General features: G+C 46.1%; 1 protein-coding gene across 2 annotated transcripts in view; it reads left to right on the top strand.

Annotated features, from left to right (window-relative positions):
- rab6ba (RAB6B, member RAS oncogene family a) overlaps positions 1-13,032 on the top strand; it is a gene marked incomplete at both ends in the record, with an annotated part of 59,913 nt that extends 46,881 nt beyond the window's left edge. The window contains 3 exons of one of the 2 annotated variants that reach the window (XM_084444029.1): positions 5,675-5,768; positions 8,181-8,247; positions 12,968-13,032. In XM_084444029.1, the coding sequence (XP_084300155.1) occupies positions 5,675-5,768; positions 8,181-8,247; positions 12,968-13,032 (226 nt within the window). The remainder of the gene's footprint in view (positions 1-5,674; positions 5,769-8,180; positions 8,248-12,967) is intronic. The other variant, XM_084444030.1, reaches the window with a different exon arrangement.
- Between the last annotated feature and the right edge of the window lie 8,294 nt (positions 13,033-21,326).

Here is a 21,326-nt window from a genome sequence, read left to right as displayed (position 1 = left end):
ATATGGGTTGGGATTTGGACAGGATCTGATCTATAAGGCAAGGGGTAAAGGTTGGAGTGAAAGGATGAACATGTGGAGGTTTGGGGTATAGTCCCATAAAGTCATCCCCACCGGGTCTTCAACCCCAGTCTCCAGGGTGGAAGTCCAATGCTCTCACCACTACTCTACTTGTGCAGTGGAGATCGGCGGGTTGATTTTGGTGTCCTCTTGATTTTGGTGTGCTGGGACTACTGCCTCTTGTGGTGCCAACAGAGAAATGCAGGCCAACATTGTCCGCAGTAACGGAGGGAGGGAGGGAGGGAGTGATAACCGGACAAACGCTATACTAGGTGCGCTGGCTTACAGCCACGCACAAAAAAGCATCAATACATTAAGCTCATTTCTCCATCACCACCTAAAGCTGTGCCAGTCAACAGTCAGTGTAATCACTGAAAATAAACCACATAGGCGTAGAGCGACTGGTGCATCACATCCTATACAAAAATGAATTACTATAGGATTTGAAGTGTCCTACTCCTATTGTAATGAGGACTGTCTGTCTATAATGCAGTAGCGTACCGTGGGGTCTTGCACAGGGTCTTTTCCGACATTGTTATTACTCCCAATGCCCCCCAACCTCCCCCCCGCCCACACACCCCGTACACACACGCAGATAGGGAAAGAAACTACACACGTAGGGGTCAGTGGAGTCTGGTGGGTCCTAGAACCGGGTAAGCCATGACTAACGAAGCACGCACGCACACGCAGCGCGCACGATTTTTTGGGGGGTGTGCTGTCAAAGCATGCCCTGATGGGTTTAACAACACCAGAAGAGCGCTGAGCATTGGCATTTATATGTATAAACATACAGGAAAACTATAGTAGCCTAGGCTACTTATGTTTTTTTAAACACATCAACAAAGGCCAATAATTTGAGAGCGAGCGAATAAGAGGGCAATATTTAGGCCGAAACAACCAAGCTTTTAGGGACACACTAAATAAACTACAGAGCCATTATATGACAACAATGGCCAAGCACCACGAAGAGAATGACAGGACGATAAAATACACCCCCTTAGGACACAGCACTCAATAGCCTACTCCCCTACTTCACTGATCAGTGTTTAGGCTACTAGCCTACTAGGCTACTAGGCGTATTAGCCCACCGCTCCAGGTCTTGATTTGGTCTTGATTTGATTTGGTCTTGACTTCCGTAAGCTAGAATCATTTTATCTGGCCTACAATGTTAAGTGAATAACTAGCTAGTAAGACCGGTGTCAACGGACCGTAACGTGGACTGTATTTTCATGAGGACTGTAGGGAGCGACGGAGCACTACCAAAATGCTAAACACGGATGAAAATGAAGCGACATGGCAGAATACAAGACGCATTTAAGTCAAAAACAGTCTGAAAGTCGATTTCAGGCTTCCCCTTATGGTGTCAGAACGATGGCTTATGATCAAGTTTTCAAATCAAGTTTTATTTGGATTTGTATGGATAAGCCAGGCTTACCCTGGCTTATAGGAGCAATCGCCACTGGTAGGGGTACCAATAATTTGCAACAATTGGGACAATTTAATTGTTCCTATCAAAACGTAAACAACTATAATTCCACAGCAAAACGAAGTCCATTAGGCTACGACAACTCATGCTCAAACATCACAACGCCTTTTATCAAACTGAAATAGCCCTGCCAGTGCTAACCATCTCTGGGCTACTGTATTTAACATAATAACATCGCATTCATAAGCCATCGTTCTGACACCATAAGGGGAAGCTTGTCAACGACATGCGACAACAGGTCCTTATCTCTCACATAGCAGCAAATTCACACACATTGCCAACATGATCAATCTGAAATGCATACGGTTGCGTATCCACCGACAAGCTGTATTTTAGGGCGCTATAGGGACGAGAAAATAACTCACCTGATATAAAATGGGCACCGCAAACGCGGGCATTTCTGATTATGTCCTCAGTCCAGTCCGTAGGCTACGCTTAATGGCTTGTAGCCACAGGCGACTCCAGTTCTGAAAAGGCCGGTTTCCTCTTGAAATGAATAAAGTTTGCCACTAGAGCGCCGATTTGTAGCCTACACCCGTAGACGCAACAGCCAGACATATTGATGGTATATAAAATACTAGTCTTTGCACTAAAATACGGCTCGCTCTGAACTCGTCTGTTTTCCCCTGCTTCTGTTTCAAGAATGCACGCGCATACATAGCTGGGTCTATAATGAACAAATATGACCCACGCTCTATTTTAACAAATGCTGGGGTTTGAAGCCTCGGCGCTACCAATAAATAACTTATTTAGACGCGTTCTGTCCGAGTGAAATTATTTTGACGGCAAAGTGAATGGACCAGCAAAGGACTGTTGTCTGGCATGAGCGAGCGGAATGCGACAACGGGACAGAGAAGGGCTACATTTCAACCAGACATTCCAGTGAAACCAGGTAGTCAAAATAACTTACCTGATATAAAATGGACACCGCAAACGCAGGCATTTCTGATGATTTCCTCAGTCCAGTCCGTACGCTTAATAATGGCGATTTCGTCTGTCTTCCTCTGCTACTGTTTCAAGAATGCGCACGCATACTTGTGCTGTCTAGGCTGTAAAAGGGTCTATAATTAACAAATATGACCCATGCTCGTTACATAACTTCTATAACATCCAGTGATAAAATATGCCATGGTACCTTGGTATGTCCACACCAAGAATTGAACTCACAACCTTCGCGGTGATAGGCAGCGCACTATCCACTCAGCCACCGCTGACCTTGGATTTCTGTGGAGTCTTTTTGTTTTGATGTTCTGGGACCACTGCCTCTTGTGGTAGCAACATAGCACTGCAGGTCAACAACAACAAGAAAGAGGAAGGGAGCGACAAATAGGATTCCCTCTTCTTGGTGTGTCAGCTTACAGCTAACACACAAAAAGAAAGAGAAAAAGAGAAAGAGAGAGAGAGAGAGAGAGAGAGAGTGTAGATTGGGACTCTGGAATATGTAGAGAGTGGGTCGTATGCCCACCTCCCTTGTTCTCTGTAAAGCGCATTGTGTTGCCTCTGGGTATGAAATGCGCTATACAAATAAAGCTTTGATTGATTGATTGATAGATGAGAACTCGATTTGCATACAATCTGTGAAGGCAGAAAGACTCTTAGATGAATAGAGTTCTAAGGCTCTCACTGGGTCATTACTGTCACCCACACCCACTTTCTCCATCCAAACACTGAGCAATAGTGGCTCTGTGTTCTGCATAGACATGACCGGACATGTGGTCTGACAGCACCCCAGAACATAACCTGATTTTATTGCGTTGTTCAGCTCTAGAATAGAAAAGAACCTTTACTAGGCTATCATAGAACTCTTTCCATTCAGTCCGTTTCCCTTGTGTTGTTTTGTTTTTTCATTTGGCTTGTGGACGGCAGTTACCATGAAGCATTTAAATAAGACAAAGACACATTATTCGTAGTGCTCTGTAGCTCATATATCTCCTTTCCAATTACGCTGCCACTTTTAAGCTTCCCTGTGGGAACCTATGATGACACAAAGCTACAGCACACAGAACTCTGGCTCAGTGCAACGTGCCGATGAGTGAGGGGGCGTTCGTTCTCCAGTCCACTGCATTGAGGCTTCTTGAAGGGTATAGAAGTTGATACGGAATGGCAGCTAGCAAGTCAAAGCTATTTGCTGTTTGGAGGCATCTTAGCAAGAACCCAATGGCTTCGAGAGATGAACCTGAACTCTTAAGGGGAGTTATACTTCTTTTACTGTCGATTGCTCAACCAATGGGAACATCCAACTACCACAGATGTTGGTGTGTGTGTGTGTGTGTGTGTGTGTGTGTGTGTGTGTGTGTGTGTGTGTGTGTGTGTGTGTGTATGTGTGGTGTGTGTGTGTCCTATTCAAAAGTGTGTGTACGTGTTTTTGTGTGTGTGTGTGTGTCCTGCCTGTGTGTGTGTGTGTGTGTGTGTGTGTGTACGGCTGCCATGTAGGGAGAAGGAAACTCCCTGTCTCAGAACACACAGCCACAGACTTCTCGAAGTGGAGGCCCACATATTGTTGAGTGTGGACGCTTGTATTCATAATGCAGTAGACTTGCCAGGGGAGGTTATGCAGTATGATGAATAAAGCACGGTGGCCCAGAGGTGTGGCCTGCCCTGCATGTTCCCATAAATAGCCACTGCCAGGCAGGCTCCTCCGTTAGCCTGTGTAAATACAGCCTCAGATCTGTGCCTGTGTCCTCTCTCTCTCTTCCTTCTGTCGCTCCCTTCTAAAACACATCAACTCCTTCATGCACCTGTCTTTAAATGACAGGACAGGAATTTAGCATTATAAGTCATGTTATAAAGCATGTACAGCCGGCAATATGAAAGTTTTGTCAAATGGTGCACTCTCGAGATGTAGCTCGTCGCCGCTAACACACCCAATGGATCCATAGGTGCATAGAAAAATTCCCTCAAAAACACCATAAACTCTCGTTTTCAAAGACAGGAAACTCAGGGAGTGGTCACTGGTGTCCGTTGATGTTCTGTTTTTTGTTTTTTTAAATCGCCACAAAGTATGCTTGCGATTGAGTATTTCCTCCATAAAATATGAATTAGCAATGCTACTCTTTTTTTCTTTTTTAAAGGGGCGTGGTCATTTTAGGATTTTTCATCCTGGATAGAGAACCATGTACACATCCCACATTGCTCCTTCATATTAGGGTCATATTAGTCTATAACAGTTCAGAAATTCTCTCCTAAATTAAGTGCATACATATCTAAGCCAGGCCCTAGACTACAGTACACAGTGTGTCACCATGCACTGGAAAATATACTTTTTACCAGAGTGATCTTTTGTTGGAATGCACTGGCAGCCCTTTAGATAATGGGTGTGAGTGTAAATCAATAGGATGGAGGAGGTAACAGTTTAGATGGTCCCTGTGCTGCAGAGAGGAGAACAAAGCAGCCAGACTGGTTACATCATCATGCCTGCCTGCCTCTCCCTCTCTCTCTCTCTCTCCCTCTCTCTCTCTCTCTCTCTCTCCCTCTCTCTCTCTCTCTCTCTCTCTCTCTCTCCCTCTCTCTCTCTCCCTCAGGACCACTGGCTCTGGCAGTCCAGCACAGTTGTGTTACAATAACAAGACTCAGCTCTCCGCCTGGCTAGTTGGCAGGCTGGCTGGGCTGAGGCGTGGCTGGTTGGCTGGATAGGGCTGGGCTGAATTGCACAGTCTGTCTGTCTGTCTGTCTGTCTGTCTGTCTGTCTGTCTGTCTGTCTGTCTGTCTGTCTGTCTGTCTGTCTCTCTCTGTCTGTCTGTCTGTCTGTCTGTCTGTCTGTCTCTCTCCTTCTCTCTCTCTCTCTCTCTCTCTCTTTCCTTTTCACAGCCTGTTGGGAATATTAGACAGCTGTCTCTCTCCCTTCCTCCCTCCCCCGGGATCCCAGAATGGTGTCGTACAAACGGGCTGTAATTAATTTATCTCACCACGTTGTAATTACTTAGTTTTTCCATCAATTAATTGATGTTTATTAGGGAACCTGTGTGAGAGCAGCAGTAAATGTTGCGATTGTCTTGGATTCTGTAGTCTGTAGGGGCTACTAAACCCTCTTACCAGCCAACAGAGCCAACTGTTACAGTATGTGTGAATGTTGATGGAATCCTAATTACTTGCAGTGAGCTAATGGTCAGTGCTGTTATGTGGACTTAACAGGCAAATCACCATTGAGGAAGGGGAGCAGAGGGCCAAGGAGCTGAGTGTCATGTTCATCGAGACCAGCGCCAAGACCGGGTACAACGTCAAACAGGTGAGAGCTTTCTCCTCAGCCCTGAAGAGAGTGTGTGTTGTTCGTGTGTGTGTGTGTGTGTGAGAGAGAGAGAGAGAGAGAGAGAGAGAGAGAGAGAGAGAGAGACGTAAAGAGAGAGACAATCAGAGAAGGAGAGAGAGAGAAAAAGATAGAGACAGAGAATGACAGAGAGTAGCACCAGTGATTTTGCTAAATCATACTGTAGGAGGAGAATAGTGAAGGGTTTAAAAGCATGGCGTGTTTTTGAGAGACTGGGGTTTACTCAGATTTTACCACTTTTTAACCGGTACTGGGGCAGTAATGCAGGACTGTGGGCTGTACAAAGCTGATTAAGGACACACAGCTGACTGCATTGCAAGAATTTGATGTGTGAATGTGAAATAATCATTAAATATATGGCTAAGATTGGTTCAGTGGGAGTGGAAGTAAGTTGGAAGTCTATGTTGAGGTCTCTCTCTCTCTCTCTCTCTCTCTCTCTCTATCTCTCTCTCTCTCTGTGTATCGTAAATTGTAAGCTTAAGACAGGTAGATGAACCAGCAGCACAGTAATATATGATGTCAGTGTTAAATGAAGGGAGCCAGACACCAACGACCTCGCAGACGGATGTTCTCACCCAGGCCATTGTCATTCCCATTCAAACACAGGGCCCATTCTCCCCCTCACTTAAGCACCGCTGGAGATGAATGGGAAAATGTGGTAACAGGGAACAGGGCAGAACAGACCACAACGAATCACATCTCTCACAAAGGCTGTGGACTTACCTCCTCCAGTGTCAACTGTGCTCGGCGGTGCCGGCTCCAGAGACCCTGTCACCTTTTTTTCAATCAACATCAGGGATGGGACTTGATCAACCCTTGACAGTCAGCTGTCTTTCATAATAGCAGAATAGCAGTTATCCCCTGTTCATATGCTGTGCTTAGAAGCATTTTACCCAGCATGTCTTTCACTAAACACTTTAACTTGTGACATGGGCTTACACCACATACAAACTATCAAATTATGTGTATATAGTACAATCAGTCAATTTCAGAGGTATTACATTTTGGGTCTTCTTACTGGACCCAACCTCTTTAGAGCTTGTGCTTTATGGAGCTCTTTGTCTGCCACTGTCAGAAACAATAACTGGAAGGCATTTAACAAAATTACCCTCTTTTCTTCTGTTCCTGCTCTAATAGCTCCCTGTTCCATGTATTCATGGCCAGACTGCTGTGCTTTATGATCCAGAGGGAGGCTAGCGAGGCCTGGGATGTGGGTGTGTGCTGTTGGTTGCCATTAAGAGACTAGGCTCAGGGAATGGCAATGAGGCCGTTAGCGTGTTACTGGAGCCCCATCTACCCAGGGCGGAAAACCGCTCGGAAAAAAACAGACATTTTGCCACAAATCAATGAAAGTTTGACGGAGCACTAGACCACCAGGGCACTTGGTACATTGTAGCATTTTTCTTTGTTTTGTTTTAAATCCTACCCAAAATAAAATGTAATACTGTAAAATGTTAAGTAAATTATGAGGCAAATAATCACATCTCTTTGTGGTTTTGTTTTCATTTCAGTACAATTCTAAATCACAGCTATTCCCAGATCCGCGAAGGTCATGGCAGGAAGAGCTGATGAATGGCTTGTTGAGACACAGCTAACAACCACCCACACCAAACACAACATTAAATGGCCCTTCTGACATTTTTTCTGGGCTCTTTCTTCCTTGATGTAACCTTTGCCAGTGTCAGGTGATCCGTCACGCCCTGGGAGGAGCTCTTCCCTAACAAGCATGTGAGGGCACTGCCGGGAGGAAGGGGGCACTCATTCACCACCTATAATAGCCCATCCTTCTTGTGGCTGTAGTGCTGGAGATGTGCTTGTAATTGACCTGGATGTAATGAGATGGGCAGCAGAGCTGAGAGCGGCACGCCGGTCTTAAGTGGTGTGACGGAGGGGCTACGGTATGTCAGCCTGGCTGTCAGCCAACACATCCAGATTTGTTTCAAGAAGACCCTACTGCATGCTGGGAGCCCTGCTGTCTGAGGGGGCTGACTTGACGGCAGGTGGATGGGGGATGCATGAAATGATGAGATGTCCCTCCTTGGTTCTGGACATGAGTTAAAGTGTACTGATCCTTTCTCTCTCTCTCTCTCTCTCTCTCTCTCTCTCTCTCTCTCTCTCTCTCTCTCTCTCTTACACACACTCTCTACCCCCTCCACCTTCCCCTCCTCCTCTGCCCCCCGTCTCTCACACACACACACACACACACACACACACACACACACACACACACACACACACACACACACACACACACACACACACACACACACACACTCTTTCTCTCTCTTTCTCTCTACCCCCCTTTCACTTTCTCTCTCTCTCTTTCTCTTCCTCTACCTCTCTCTCTTTCTCTCCCTCCCTCTTTTCCTCCAGCTGTTTCGACGTGTGGCAGCTGCCCTCCCCGGGATGGAGAGCATGCAGGAGACGAGCAAAGAGGGAAGTATCCTTTTACTGCACAGGCACTTAGGCCTCGAGAAGCACAGCAACGCGCTCAAAGACAAACACTCTGGAAACCTTTGCATTAGGGACAGATATCTTGGCTGCAGCCCCTGTTCAGAAACAGCTACCTGACCTATTTATGTCTCAGTCCAGTATACTGCGAGTGAACTCTGTGCTCCCAGATAAGTCTGCTGTCCTCCAGGAACGAAGGCCGAATAACAGGATCACTCTGCTACAAGTCTAAATAAACGAGGTTCCTACAAGCTGTGTTCGAGCAACAGAGCCTGACAGACACGGGGGCGAGAGTAGGGTTTCATCAGCGGGGGGGGGGGGGGCGCACGCCACCACCCGTGGATGACGGCCAGGCCTCGTTCCGCCAGCTGATTTAATGCAGTGACAGGAGTTGTCCGCCCACCGTCATCAGTCAGGCCGCCGCGGCATGGCACCGATGCCGAGCCGCGGATGTCACGGGACGGATATGAAAGTGGCGCCACGCCAGGGATGGCTGGGTTTCTCCGTTTTGGCTGCTTTTACTGTAAATCCGCCCGCGCCGACCATGCGGCGCCCGACACGCCGCTGCCTCGTTCTGAGGGAAGCCGAGAGCCAGTAGTCTGTCAGAATCAAGAATGAGAATGAAATACAACAAAGTCTCATGTTTCTATAAACTGTAGTAGACTCTAGCACCTGCATTATTAGAACGTACGCGTTCAGCGTGCTCTTAGTCTTTCCGTGCAGTGCCAGAGGAATACATGCCGCATGAGAAGGCGGTTTCTCCCCCCTTGCACACAAGCAAGCAGGTAGAAGGGCAGTGGTGCTCAATCACATTGTGTAAAAGCCACCATTTAATATCGGTCTCTGGTGGAAGTGACACCCCAGGGCTGTCAGGGCCCTTTGAGCGGCACTCAGCACTCATTGAGTCTTTAATGTGCTTTGGTGTTGATACCAAGCCCCTGCGGAAGACGGACAGAGCAGAGCGTGTGTGCTGGGAATTTCTGCCTCATTGGGCAGTTACTACGGGGCTAGAGGCTAGTAATGCTTCACAAACAACTGTCAGCAAAGCTGTGGTCTGGGGACCTCCATCTTTGCTCTGGGACTGTGTTCGTGTTATCCTGGATGCTGTGCTTTAATGGTCATGGAAACACTTTATCCCTCACTCTTGTGTTAAACAGCGATATTCCAGCCAGGACATGGTGGAATCACAAACAAACCAGACAGGCTGGTGTTGTACAGCCTGAGCCCCATTTATATATATATATTTTTTAGGGCTTTTCAGCTTAAATCGGACAGGACAGTTGAGAGAGACAGGAAACGTGGGAGATAGAGAGAGGGGAGGACATGCGGCACAGGACCCGAGCCAGGAATCGAACCCGGGTCCGCCGTGCGAAGGACTAAGCCTTCTTACCCGGTGAGCTACCGGGGCGCCCCCAGCCTGAGCCCCATTTAACCCTCTTGGCTCTGGGGCTGGCTGGTTGCTCTAAGCCCCCATCCCCTACAGACCCCCAGCTCCCCAACCCTAGTGTGGAGCACAGTGTCAAGCACCCCTCAGTGTGTTCAAGGCCCTATTAGTACAATAGAGAGTAAGTTCATGGTGGATGCATTCTGGTTCTGCTTTCCCTTTTATATTGCGTAGACCAACTGGGTAGAGAATGTTCTTCCTCTTCCATACTCCGCTGCTGCTGCTGACACGCACCCGTGGATGACAGCTCCAGTCACTGCTGTACCAGAGGAGAGGCGCCATCTCTATGGTAACTGTGGGTGATTTATGAAAATGTCTTTCATTTCAACACGTGCATCCTGCTCTCTCATTAATTTTCCCACGTGAAGCTGTCTGACGAGGTGCCCCCCGGGGGGGTAGGAAGGCGCTCTGAAGTGTCGGGGGAATGCGAGCGCGCTGACACTCTCTGCAGCTATCACTAGACTATCACTATATTTCATTCACCTGTGTGGATGACAACGCAATGGTGTTTGTCTTTCTGGGGGCTGTCATATCTGATTCTCCCCCCCGCGTTCGTTTGATTTGACGAAGCGAGCACCTAGTCTTGTTTCACAGTCTTGTTCAGTCCCCGTCCCCCACCCCCGTCCCCCTCTACGGAAGACAATCAAACACACCTCTGTTGGCGAGCGAGGTAGGAGTTTCACTGCAGTACACCAATTTTCTCCATCTGGAAGGGCCCATTCCTGGTTCAGCCAATTAGCCTGATGTCTCTGGCCGTGCTTTATCCAGGTTTTAATGAGGCCTAATGAAGGTGATGGTGGGGTGCTGGGGAGGGGGGGGGGGCGGTACTGCAGTGATGGTTTATGACAGGCATCAGGGTGATGGATGGAGACTGGTGACAGTTCTTCTATCCCCTCTGTGTCTGACAGACTCACATTCTGGCTTAATGGAGCAGAGCCAGTGTTGTTATTGCACTCTGGCCAGTATTGATCTCCCTAGGAGGGCCCTAGTTACGCACCCACACGTGCGCACGCACACACATACAGTATGTGCGTGCACAAACATAAGACCGTGCACGCACAAACACTTGTGTGTGTGCGTGTGTTTCTCTCTGTTATATCAAATGTAGCAAGCCAGCTCTGCTGTTTTTCTCTAACAATCCCCATGGGGGTTTGTAGTTAAAGCACACGTATGCACACACACACACACACACACACACACACACACACACACACACACGCGGGATGTTTGAAATGAGGACACACACTGGTGTTTACGGCATGTCAGGTGTTAGCTGACTGCTCCCATGTCACTGCTCTCCTCTTGTTTATGCTGGAGGGTGAACCCCGCGCCCCCGTCCCTCCACCCCCCACCTCCCCCGTGATGCAGTTCGGGGTGGAGATGGGGAGCGGGGACAGATATTTAGGCAGTATTTACGAGGAGCTTCTCTGGTAATTGCCTGTTTCAAATGGGGTCTGCTGGGCAGGTTGGGGCTGGGGACTGGCTGATTTATTGCCGCGTGTCAAGGTCTTTTGGGGCGAGTTCCTCCTCTCGGTGCAGTCTCCGGCGCCACGACGCGGCGGGGTGGAGGGGCGGGGGACGGTCGGGCTTGAGGCCTGCTTCGTGGCCAGAGAGGGGTCAGCCATGTTAAAGGCCGGAGACTCATCTGCCCTGACCTTTTTACCACCTCTCTGACCTGTTTACCGGTGAATCACAACCGCCCCGTTTGAGAAACTGCCATCTATACCGAGAACAACAAAACATTCCGGAACACATTGTCCTCTCAGCAGAACCTCAACACAAAAGCAACTAACAGTCTCGCTAGCGGAACAGAGGGATCGTTTTTCATCCCTTTTCTGGAGGTTCTGAGACGCTGCCTGCGGTGCGGTGCTCTGCAGACGGCCTCATTAGGGAATCACACACAGAGGCTGGTATGAGGTCAACCCATGCAGCCAGGCTGCTCGGTGGCCCACCGGGAAAGAGAACCCTCAGCTTTGGTATTGCTTTACAATATGGGAGGAGTGACACTCTAACCCCCCCCCCCACCCCCCACCCCCCATCGCGCACTCATCCTGTCGCTGTGGTCAGAGGGGGCGAAGGGGCTTCTGTCTCACCACCTGGAGGACAAGGCCCCTCCTGGACCATTAGTCCTCTCCTGCTGGGCCAGGGGGCGTCCTGGAGCTCATTTGGTTTGGTGATGTGTGCAGCTGGGGTTGGGGGTCCTGGGGGGACTTGCGTAAGGGAATACTTGGCCGTGTGTGGTAGGAAGTCCTTCAGGTGACACTTGCTATGGCGGTGTGGTCGGGGCCAATGACAAACACTTGCGCATGGGTGTGTGTGTATGTGCTCACACACGCACAGCCGCATATGGACAAAAACACACATGCACACGCACAAACACACACACACACACACAGGCTATTTGACAGGTGACATGTCCTTGGAAACCTCATTTGCCTTAACATTCCCCAAGTCTCAGGGGAGGTGTGTAAATTATATAGTGTGTGTGTGTGTGTGTGTGTGTGTGTGTGTGTGTGTGTGTGTGTGTGTGTGTGTGTGTGCGTGTGTGCATGTGTGTGCGTGTGTGTGTGTGTGTACATGCCATGGGTGGGGGTTGCTGTGTGTGTGTGTGTGTGTGTGTGTGTGTGTGTGTGTGTGTGTGTGTGTGTGTGTGTGTGTGTGTGTGTTATGCTCGGGCAGGTGGCAATGAGATCATCATTGAGAACATTTCAATTATTAACAATCATCCAGTTTGGTTTATTTTGTATGTCTGGGTGGTATTTCTCACATGGGAGCCAGGGTTTCTACCTCCTCTCAAACCTGAACTCATTACCAACACATTTTAGAATTTTACTCTGAATATTACACATGAGAATGGAGGAGAATACAGAATTTGTGTTGACGCCCACATAATGGATCGTTGCCTTGAGAAGAGTGCAGTAGTAAAGCTACAAACAACAGCATCATCTAGTGGAGGAGATAACATACTGCAGGCTCCCTGTTAAAAAAAAGTACCAGGCAGTGACTGCAGGGGGCAGCGATGTTACACCCTTCTAATTCACACAATAATGGCTATATTCTCTCTCCTTTGTCTGTAAATGGGATTTGAACTAATGTGGTCCTACGATTGCATGCCTTTGGCCTATTCAGCCAATTCAAACTGGTGAAAAGTGAAATATGAACATATAGCCCTGTTTCCTGTATTGCAAAATGTAGTTGTTCCATTACATTCATTCATTCTTCGTGTTGTTTTGTTTGAAATGTTTTCCTCAACTATGTCCACCAGTGATTGACATCAAGCTGGACAAACCACAGGAGCCTCCGACCACTGAAGGCGGCTGTTCCTGTTAGTACTAACATCCGATTGGGCACATTTATCTTCACCACATGCTTATTGTGTTGCTTCCTATTGGTTAGCCTCCAGTTGAGTTCTCAGATTGGAATTTGGCCTCTTCATCTGAATATTGGTCATTGGTTGGAAACAGCGTTACATTATACATTTGAGTTGTAAAATAGTGTACTTTGTTAACGAAATTGCCAAAAAGTCTTAAAAATTCAAAAATGAGAAAACCACAAACAAAAAAGTCCCAAAATCCTAAACGTGTATACTTTTTTGGAGAAAAAAAGTCGAATGATAGGTTTTCTTTTTTTCTTTTGTATTTTTGTATATTGGAGGAAAAGCTCTGAAATGAAGCAGACTACACTTGTGAAGGAAGGAGCTGGATTGGGACAGGCAGTCCAAACTGAGCAGTAGCTACTGAGTGTCTAATGCATGCAAACATAGTGTTTTTAAGCATACTGTAGGTACATGGTGTGTACACACTGTCTACTGGCGTGTACACAAGTTTGATGATGTAAATGCTTAACCTACACCTGTGGCTTAATGCACTCTCTGAAAATGTCTTGTCATTTCTTTGTTTTTCGCTTCACAATTCTGTGACACTGGACTTTTCCTGTATTCTTGAGTTTGGAACCACCCACCATTGTCAAGCGCGTGTGTGTAAATGTAAGCTTTCTATATAGGCAGCTTTAGAAGGCAAGAATAGAGAGTCACTGCCAAGCTGTGTCATTCCAGAGCCCCATCTTCTTGCCATGATAACTGATATAGGTTTACCCCTTTTTGTGAGGTGTTTCACAGGCTTTCCCCACTAACTATCACATGACACCTGGCGATGCTGTGTTGTGTACTATGTGTGTAATTGTGCTTAGTTAGGTTAGTCCATCAACTGTATGTGACCAGTGGACAGCAGGACTGTAGAATCCATGCCCCTGGTCATGCCTACTAGAGGAACTGTTTAGGAACTCCCAGCCCATCTGTGTGATTCTCTATACTTCATGTTCTGTTGACAGCTGACTGTCCTATCATAAAATAGTTAAAAGGGCAGAGCACCCTCCAGTCTGGTGCCCATCATAGCTGTTCATGGTGAGCAGTCAACAAAGAAAAAAAAAGACTAATTTGCACATGTAGACCTTTCAGGTTATGAAGTTGTGAAGCGCTTCATTGTAAATATACAGCCACCTAATTCAAGACCTGCTCGATTGTCAAATGATGTGTGCCCAACAGTGGTGATTTACTTTGCTGCCTGTGTTGAAGCTACTACTACTGAAATTAGCATTATGCAACGTTGGCAGTTTATAGGTTTCACAGTGGATGTGGATTTAACTGAACCTGGTCCTGTTTTTAGAGCCAACATGCTGGTACTATGGTCAGCCAGTGATCAAAACACTACTTTTATTTTAAATGTCTTTAAAGTGAGACATTAATGCACTTTTTAACAACGTATTTTAGACTTAGTGAAAAACGTAGTCCTAAAGTCTTACACTGTATAATTATCATTATCTAGACTTCATAACATTCGGGGTACTGTGTCATAAAGGTTAGTGTAGAGGTAATCATCTGTGACTCTTTACACATTTCCAAAAGAGAAGCTCTCGTGTGAATACTGATGATCCTGACCCAGCTAGTGGGGTAGGGGGATCAGAGCTGGGCTGAGGGGGAGAGGGCTTTGCTGAAGCACAGCTCTCCATCCATGGGTTTAGGAAGGAATGTCGAGGCTGAGGTTGAATCTCCGATGCGGACGTCAGAGGGAAACTCCCTGAGAAGTGGTATGCTGGTGGTATATATGGAAGTCACTGACTGAAACTTGCAACTCTCTGAAGATGGGTGCCTAAAAATACACCCTCATCACTCTTTTTGGCAGCAGTTATTCTGTGAAATAATTCCTCATTCAAATGATATTCTGTAAACTTTGAAGTCTACAGAATATCATTAGAAAGGGAGGGGTAGATAAAACACAATATAATAGTCAGCCAATTAGGATGCGTAATCAAGTAGATAAACTCAAAATTTCACACTGTTAAACGTACCCACTGAGGCCCCCCACCTGCACCAAAAAAGAGAGTGGGTGTGATGCCATGCGCCAGACTGCCGCATCGTCACCTTTATGATACATTTCTGTGTAGTTATTTATTACCCTTATCCTGAAGAATGTATTGCTCCTCTTAACTCATAGAATCAGTATGATGCTTTTGTTTCTAAAGGGGGAGGGGGGTATTTATTAGTTGAGGATGCGATGATTGATGGATTGCCATAGAGGCCTATACTTGATCTTTTTGTTTTGTTTTATGTTATTCCCTCTGATCTGAGTAGAGCACCCTCCTGTCCCATCTAATTAGGACCATAGTAACATTCCTGAAACAGAAGGATGTTTGAATGATGCAGCCACACCCCCATAAGCTCTGAGGCCATGCCATGAGCTGCTGAGGGCTGAGGAGACCGCGTACCCTGAAGGTGTGTGTGTGTGTGCGGGTTCTGTCATAGCTCTTTGGAGCAGACCTGGGTCTTTCAGAGCTGGCTCTCCATTCGCACTGTAAAGAGGTCTAGCATGTCTGTCCAAATGATCAATAAAGATGTCTTATTACCAAAACCCTAGTGGATGATTCTTCTTTTGATGAAAACATCATGTTTTTTTCTTTTTGTGAAACACTGTTGCCAAGCATACTGAGCTCTGTTAAATAAATTGTATGTGGTCATATTTGTGTTCCATTCACACATAACTAATAATTTAGTATCCCTATATAGTCTTATATTGTATCAGCATAAATCAGTCTGTAGGCTAGGTCCGACATGTTATGGCAAGCCCTGGTAGAGTGACTAAAAGCTAACTGGTTTCTGGTGTGATATAGTGACAGATCGACCTGGAGTTTTGAACTGGAGTTTCCAGTTCTCATACAGCTCTCATGCTGGGAATCAGCATCAGTCTTGCCATGGCTTCACCTCCATACTAAACACCTGTAGCTAACCTTCAAACTGTGTAGATTAGAATACCATTACTAAGATCTGAGTGCATTTTATTTACTGACAAACAATGGTCTGAGGAATACACAAATATAGGCTACTTGTCAGGATGCTATGAGCACCAGTGCAAACACATGTGGAACCCACCATCATTATTGTGATGCTCAAGGGCTTTCCACCTACATCCCTGCTTTCCTGTACCCAAAGCAAGGGCAGCTGCCTGAGGGCTATTTGTATTACCTGTGTGTCTTTTGGCTTTATTGGTGCATCTTCTGGCTGCAACTTACTCAACGTGGGCCTGCATGGATGGTCCTTGGGATGTCTTTTGACTGTGAGTGTTTTCCCTCTGGCTACTCTTAACTTGTAAGTCACTCTCAGCCCCTGCCCCCCCCAGGCCGCTTGTGAGAGGTCACTGTGAGCCAGCACAGCCATGGCCGGCTGCAGGCCCTTAGATAAAGAACCGGATCACTTTGGTCTTCCGGACAGATGGGAAGGGCTGTGGCAAAGAAGCACATCACAACAACAGACGAACCGACAGGCTTGGTGTATGTAACGACACAATCATTCCGATTGAAGACCACACGACATGAATAATGGATCCCTCTTCAGAGAAAATGCAGCTTATGAAGACATAATTAATTAAGCCTTCATAAAGCTTAAATAAGCACTACTCAAATGTGTCACAAAGCATGTAAAACGGTGCTTTACAAAGGGTTCATAAATGTATCATTACTGTGTGTCAGTATGTCATAAAATAATGCCACATTTATGAACACTTTATAAAGCATGACATATGGGTTATACATGCTATGTGACTCATTTACGTAGCGGTTATAGAAGCTTTATGAGGCCTTTGTAAGCTGCATCTAATCTAAAGCGGGACTGATTAATGTTGTAGGATATGCATTGATTACACATATTCCGATGTGGTTCATCACAGACTTCATGGTGCACCTGGATATGCAGCAGCTCTGGTTGAGACATCGGGATCAAACATCTGAGGGCATCTGGTTGAGACGACCCTGTTGGTACATCCTAACACCACCAGCTCTGTTGGTACATTCTCTTTTCCCAAGAACACAGGTGATACTCAACCTGTCCCAACCTGCTCACCACCAACTGTAAACCAACACGTCAAGAAACCTCAGTCTTCTAGAAGTGCTCATGACGGGTAACAGTGTAAGGACCTTTACCCATGCATAGTGACCCTGCAGTTTCAATATTCTGTTTACTTGCTGTCCCTAATCCAGACATTAACGTATTTTGTCCTAAAGTAATCAACCGTCTTCGTCCTTACCAGGTCAGCACGTGTGCAATGGATGATGACTGTGACTGTGATGAGTGTGTTTATGTGTAAAGCATAATACTTTAACAGGGGAAAGCTCATTTGAATAGGGAGATGATCCGATTCTTTGGTCTAATATCTCTTAGTATGTAATACTTGACAGATGCCAAATGAAAAGAACTCATAATCCATTTAACATGGGTGAGTGAGTCCTTTGGGATTGGTTATTGTTCTGTATCATGCCCACCAAATTAATCTTGACCGTATAAATTGCTTTGAGAAATCTCTCGCTTGCATCACTTGTATTTTCAGTCCCTTTAATGTTAAATGATGTGCAAAGTAGGGCTTGGTGAATAAAGTAGATCAGCCTGCTTGAGAAGGCTTGAACTGAGATCACATTTGAATTAGCTCCATATTTGCATTGCAAAATGACCCAAAGCGTTTGTTAAGAACATTTTCAGTAAAAAAAAAAAAAAAAAGTAGGTCAGAAAGTGTGGGGACTGTATATTTTGGTTTACTTTTGAAGTAATGTTACGTTCAGAACTACACCCATACATTTATAGCATTTACCTGCAGTACATATGAGGAACAGGGTTGGATTCGTGAAAAGAACTTGAAAGAGACCCACTGACGCAGCGCATAACCAAAGTCAAGATCAACAACAAGCACACAGTTATTATTACTTTCAAACAGAATTTTTTTTATTGAAAATAATTTAAGAACTGGCATAAATACAAAAGCTTATAATAAATTAAATGTTCTGTTTGCAGACCCTGGGGTTTTGGAAGTGTGTGTGTGTAGGGGGGGGGGGGGCATCCCCAGGAGGCCATCTGTTGAGGGGGTCCAGGATTCCTCTGAGACTCCTCTGTTAGGACAGCTGAGGGGAATTAAGGCTAGCATATCTAATTGGGGGACAGGACAACGGTGCAAGTTTCACTGCCTCTCAACAATAAAGCTGGCCCTGTCAGAGACACATGGAAGGGTGCTTCATACTAACTGTCCCTGAGCCCTTTCTTCCAGGGGTCATGGTTGACTGAGATCCACTAGTAACCGACGCCATGTTCAGAAAATGTTTTTCATCCAGAATGGGAAGTGAATATTGCCCCAATGTTGTGAATATAGAACTCAGGGCCAATTTACTTCCTAGAAAGTCTCATCAGCTGGAAGCCTCCGCCAAGATTTCATCTCCCTGTGAAACAGAAACAAACAACTATTAACGTACCAGTAGGGCCTACAGAAGTAGTATCTGTAGGGCCTACAGAAGCTGACATACTACTATTACTATTTGCATGTGATCTTTATATGAATACACAAAGTAATACATTGGAACGAAAACTGGGATGTTTTTGTGATGATAAACATGATGCATAAACATACAGTACGAATATGAACATGAGGACGTGCATAAAGATATCCAATCATATTATGGAGAAATTCCTCCTTGTATGATTTTGCAATATGTTTTGTATGTCTGTTTGTATGTCTCTTTCTGTTTGGGTGGTGAAATGTGTCTCAGTTATGCAACACCACCCACCTCACCTCATATACAGTAATGACAGTGATGACACAATTGGTCACTCATAACAAGTCAGAACTTACACATTGCTGTCAGGCACAATCCTCTCCTGGGGCTGTTTGGTCAGACTAAATTTCCTCAAGAAGGCTGGAAACTTGAGCTTTGTTCTGTGGCACTTCGAAGAGGGGCTGAGAAAACAGAAGAAAAAAAACATAAGAAGTCTGCGTCATGGTATGATGTGATAGGGCAGACACCACATGGGGCCACCCTAATTAAGGTGCCTCGCCCGCAATCAAAAAAGACCCACCATTGTGCCTGCAGAGAGTGCTGCGTCTGTCCATTAGCCTCTATCCTCTCCTCTTCAACCTCCTCTTTCACTGCCTCCTCCTCTTCTTCCTCCTCCTCCTCTTCATCGGGGCTCTCTTCTATCAGGTCCCACATTCTGCTGTTGACCCACAGGGCCTCCTGCAGGCCGAGACCCTTGCCCACGCAGGTCATCTGCCGGCACAGGGGGCAGGTGACCGTCAGCATGCCACTCTTGGGCTGGGACATGGTCTCCAGGCAGGGTGCACAGAAGGTATGTCTACAGTGGAGCACCCTTGGGATCCGCTCCTGCCGTGAGTAGGGCTGGTAGCACACACCACACTCCCTATCCTCACAGAGAACCATGGCCGGGCTGAGCTGGGAGAACCTGGTGGAGACTGAGGGGGGGGGTGCGGGGGCAGCAGCGGAGCAGGGTTGGAGCACTGGACAGTGGACACCCAGCAAGATGTCTCCTGGCTGGGGGAAGAAAGAGGATGTCCTGGATGAGGACTGCACCTGTCAACTGTGCTGGAAGGTGACTCTCTGTGTGCTGGAGGTTTCTGGGGAGGAACCTCAGGTGATGATTGTAGGAATTTAGGCAGGAATGAGTTGGTTCCTCCCAGTCCCAGGCTGGCGGTTCTCTGTATTAAATATCAGAGATAGATATCAGTGACAATCAACGTTAAAGCATCAAAATAAAGATGTAGGTGAATGGAGGTTAAAAAGAGAAAGGCGTCAACAGCTTTGCTCTCATCAATCAGGCTGAAATGGCAAAGGGATTTACTGGTGATTTGAGAGTGAATAACCTCGTAATTCAATTCCCAAATTATGTATTTGATGGAATAAGATGATTCTGAAGTTCAATATATATTGTGAGCTAAGAATGTATAGGACTGGAAGTTAGAGAGAACGTTTATGAGAAACAGGTTTTCACTTGACAATCAGTCCAATATCAGAGCAATATAATCAACATTTTGTTTAACAAATTGATACACATTTACTGGAATCATTCCAATCAATTAGATGGTTGTAAAACAAGAAAAAAACAGATGTATATACTTACAATAAAGAGTCTATTCCAGGTCTAAATGTGATGGCACCACAGATCTATTCCAAAGAAAGCAATTGTTTGCCAGCATACACGGTGGAAATGGAGACAGATAAAGAGCCAGCTCTGCTGCCTGCCGCCTGTTAAAAGCGTCTCTGTGTTGTGGGGGCGGAACAGAGCTGTCCCTCCTCTCTTCTCCCAGGCCAGGCCCAACTAATGCAACAGCTGTGGAGGCAGAGGGATGGCCGGGGACAGTGCAAAGACACACTCCCAGGCACAGAGGGGGGTGACTGGGCTCTGTGTCACTGGCTCTAACTGGCTAGGAGCTGAAGCTCTTTGTTTAGTGTTTGACAGGGGACAGGTGGAGAAAGGGGAAGGGGGTGGAATGGAAAGTGCATGCAAGCATTGATATATGTAAAACCAACAACAGGGCTGAGGGCTCCCAGACACAAGATAACAGCCGTTTGGTTCAAATCAGATAATACTCAATAATAATACTGAACTGTTGTTAAGTTCATGTTACTGTTCTACAAGTACAATACATACTGCCCTCCTCAGGAAAACTGAGTAATCACAGTCAATGAAGACATGAATTGAATATTGAATATTTGAATAATTTGGGCAACATTTTTTTGTTCACTATTTGCAAGAACATTAATTAATACATCCAGAAACCTCTAACTTTACACTGTCAAAGTTGAAAATTTTGGGCTCGTCCGGGATTTGAACCCGGGACCTCTCGCACCCGAAGCGAGAATCATACCCCTAGACCAACGAGCCACGTGCACAAATTCTCTTGTCGCCGACTTATAAATTTGCCAATCTTCACACTAGGAGTCTTACTTCAGCTCTGATATTTAATAGAAATCTACTTTAGCTAAGCGAATAGTCAACGTTGAAACAATACGTTTGTGCGTGGACTGCATTAGTAGATATATTAGATTGGTTAGCTTCAACGACTAGCCTCTTAGCTTCTTGCTAATTTCAAATTGGCGTACATGGAGAAGTCCCACAATGCTCTGCGCATTACTGTTGTGTGCTAAAACAACTGTAAACACAAGTGGCTTGAGATGCTAGCCTTTTCTGGGTGGGTACATTAAAGTTAGCTAACTAGGTTGCATGGGAGATTAATAAAGGTGACGCGTTAAATTAGTTAGCTAGCTAGACATATAATGTTATAGAGGAGCAACTTTCG

The sequence above is a fragment of the Borostomias antarcticus genome (assembly GCF_949987555.1).
Source record: "Borostomias antarcticus genome assembly, chromosome: 10".
Classification (NCBI taxonomy): Eukaryota; Metazoa; Chordata; class Actinopteri; order Stomiiformes; family Stomiidae; genus Borostomias; species Borostomias antarcticus.
Note: the sequence above shows the minus strand (reverse complement) of the source record. Positions and strands in the feature narration are given on the sequence as shown.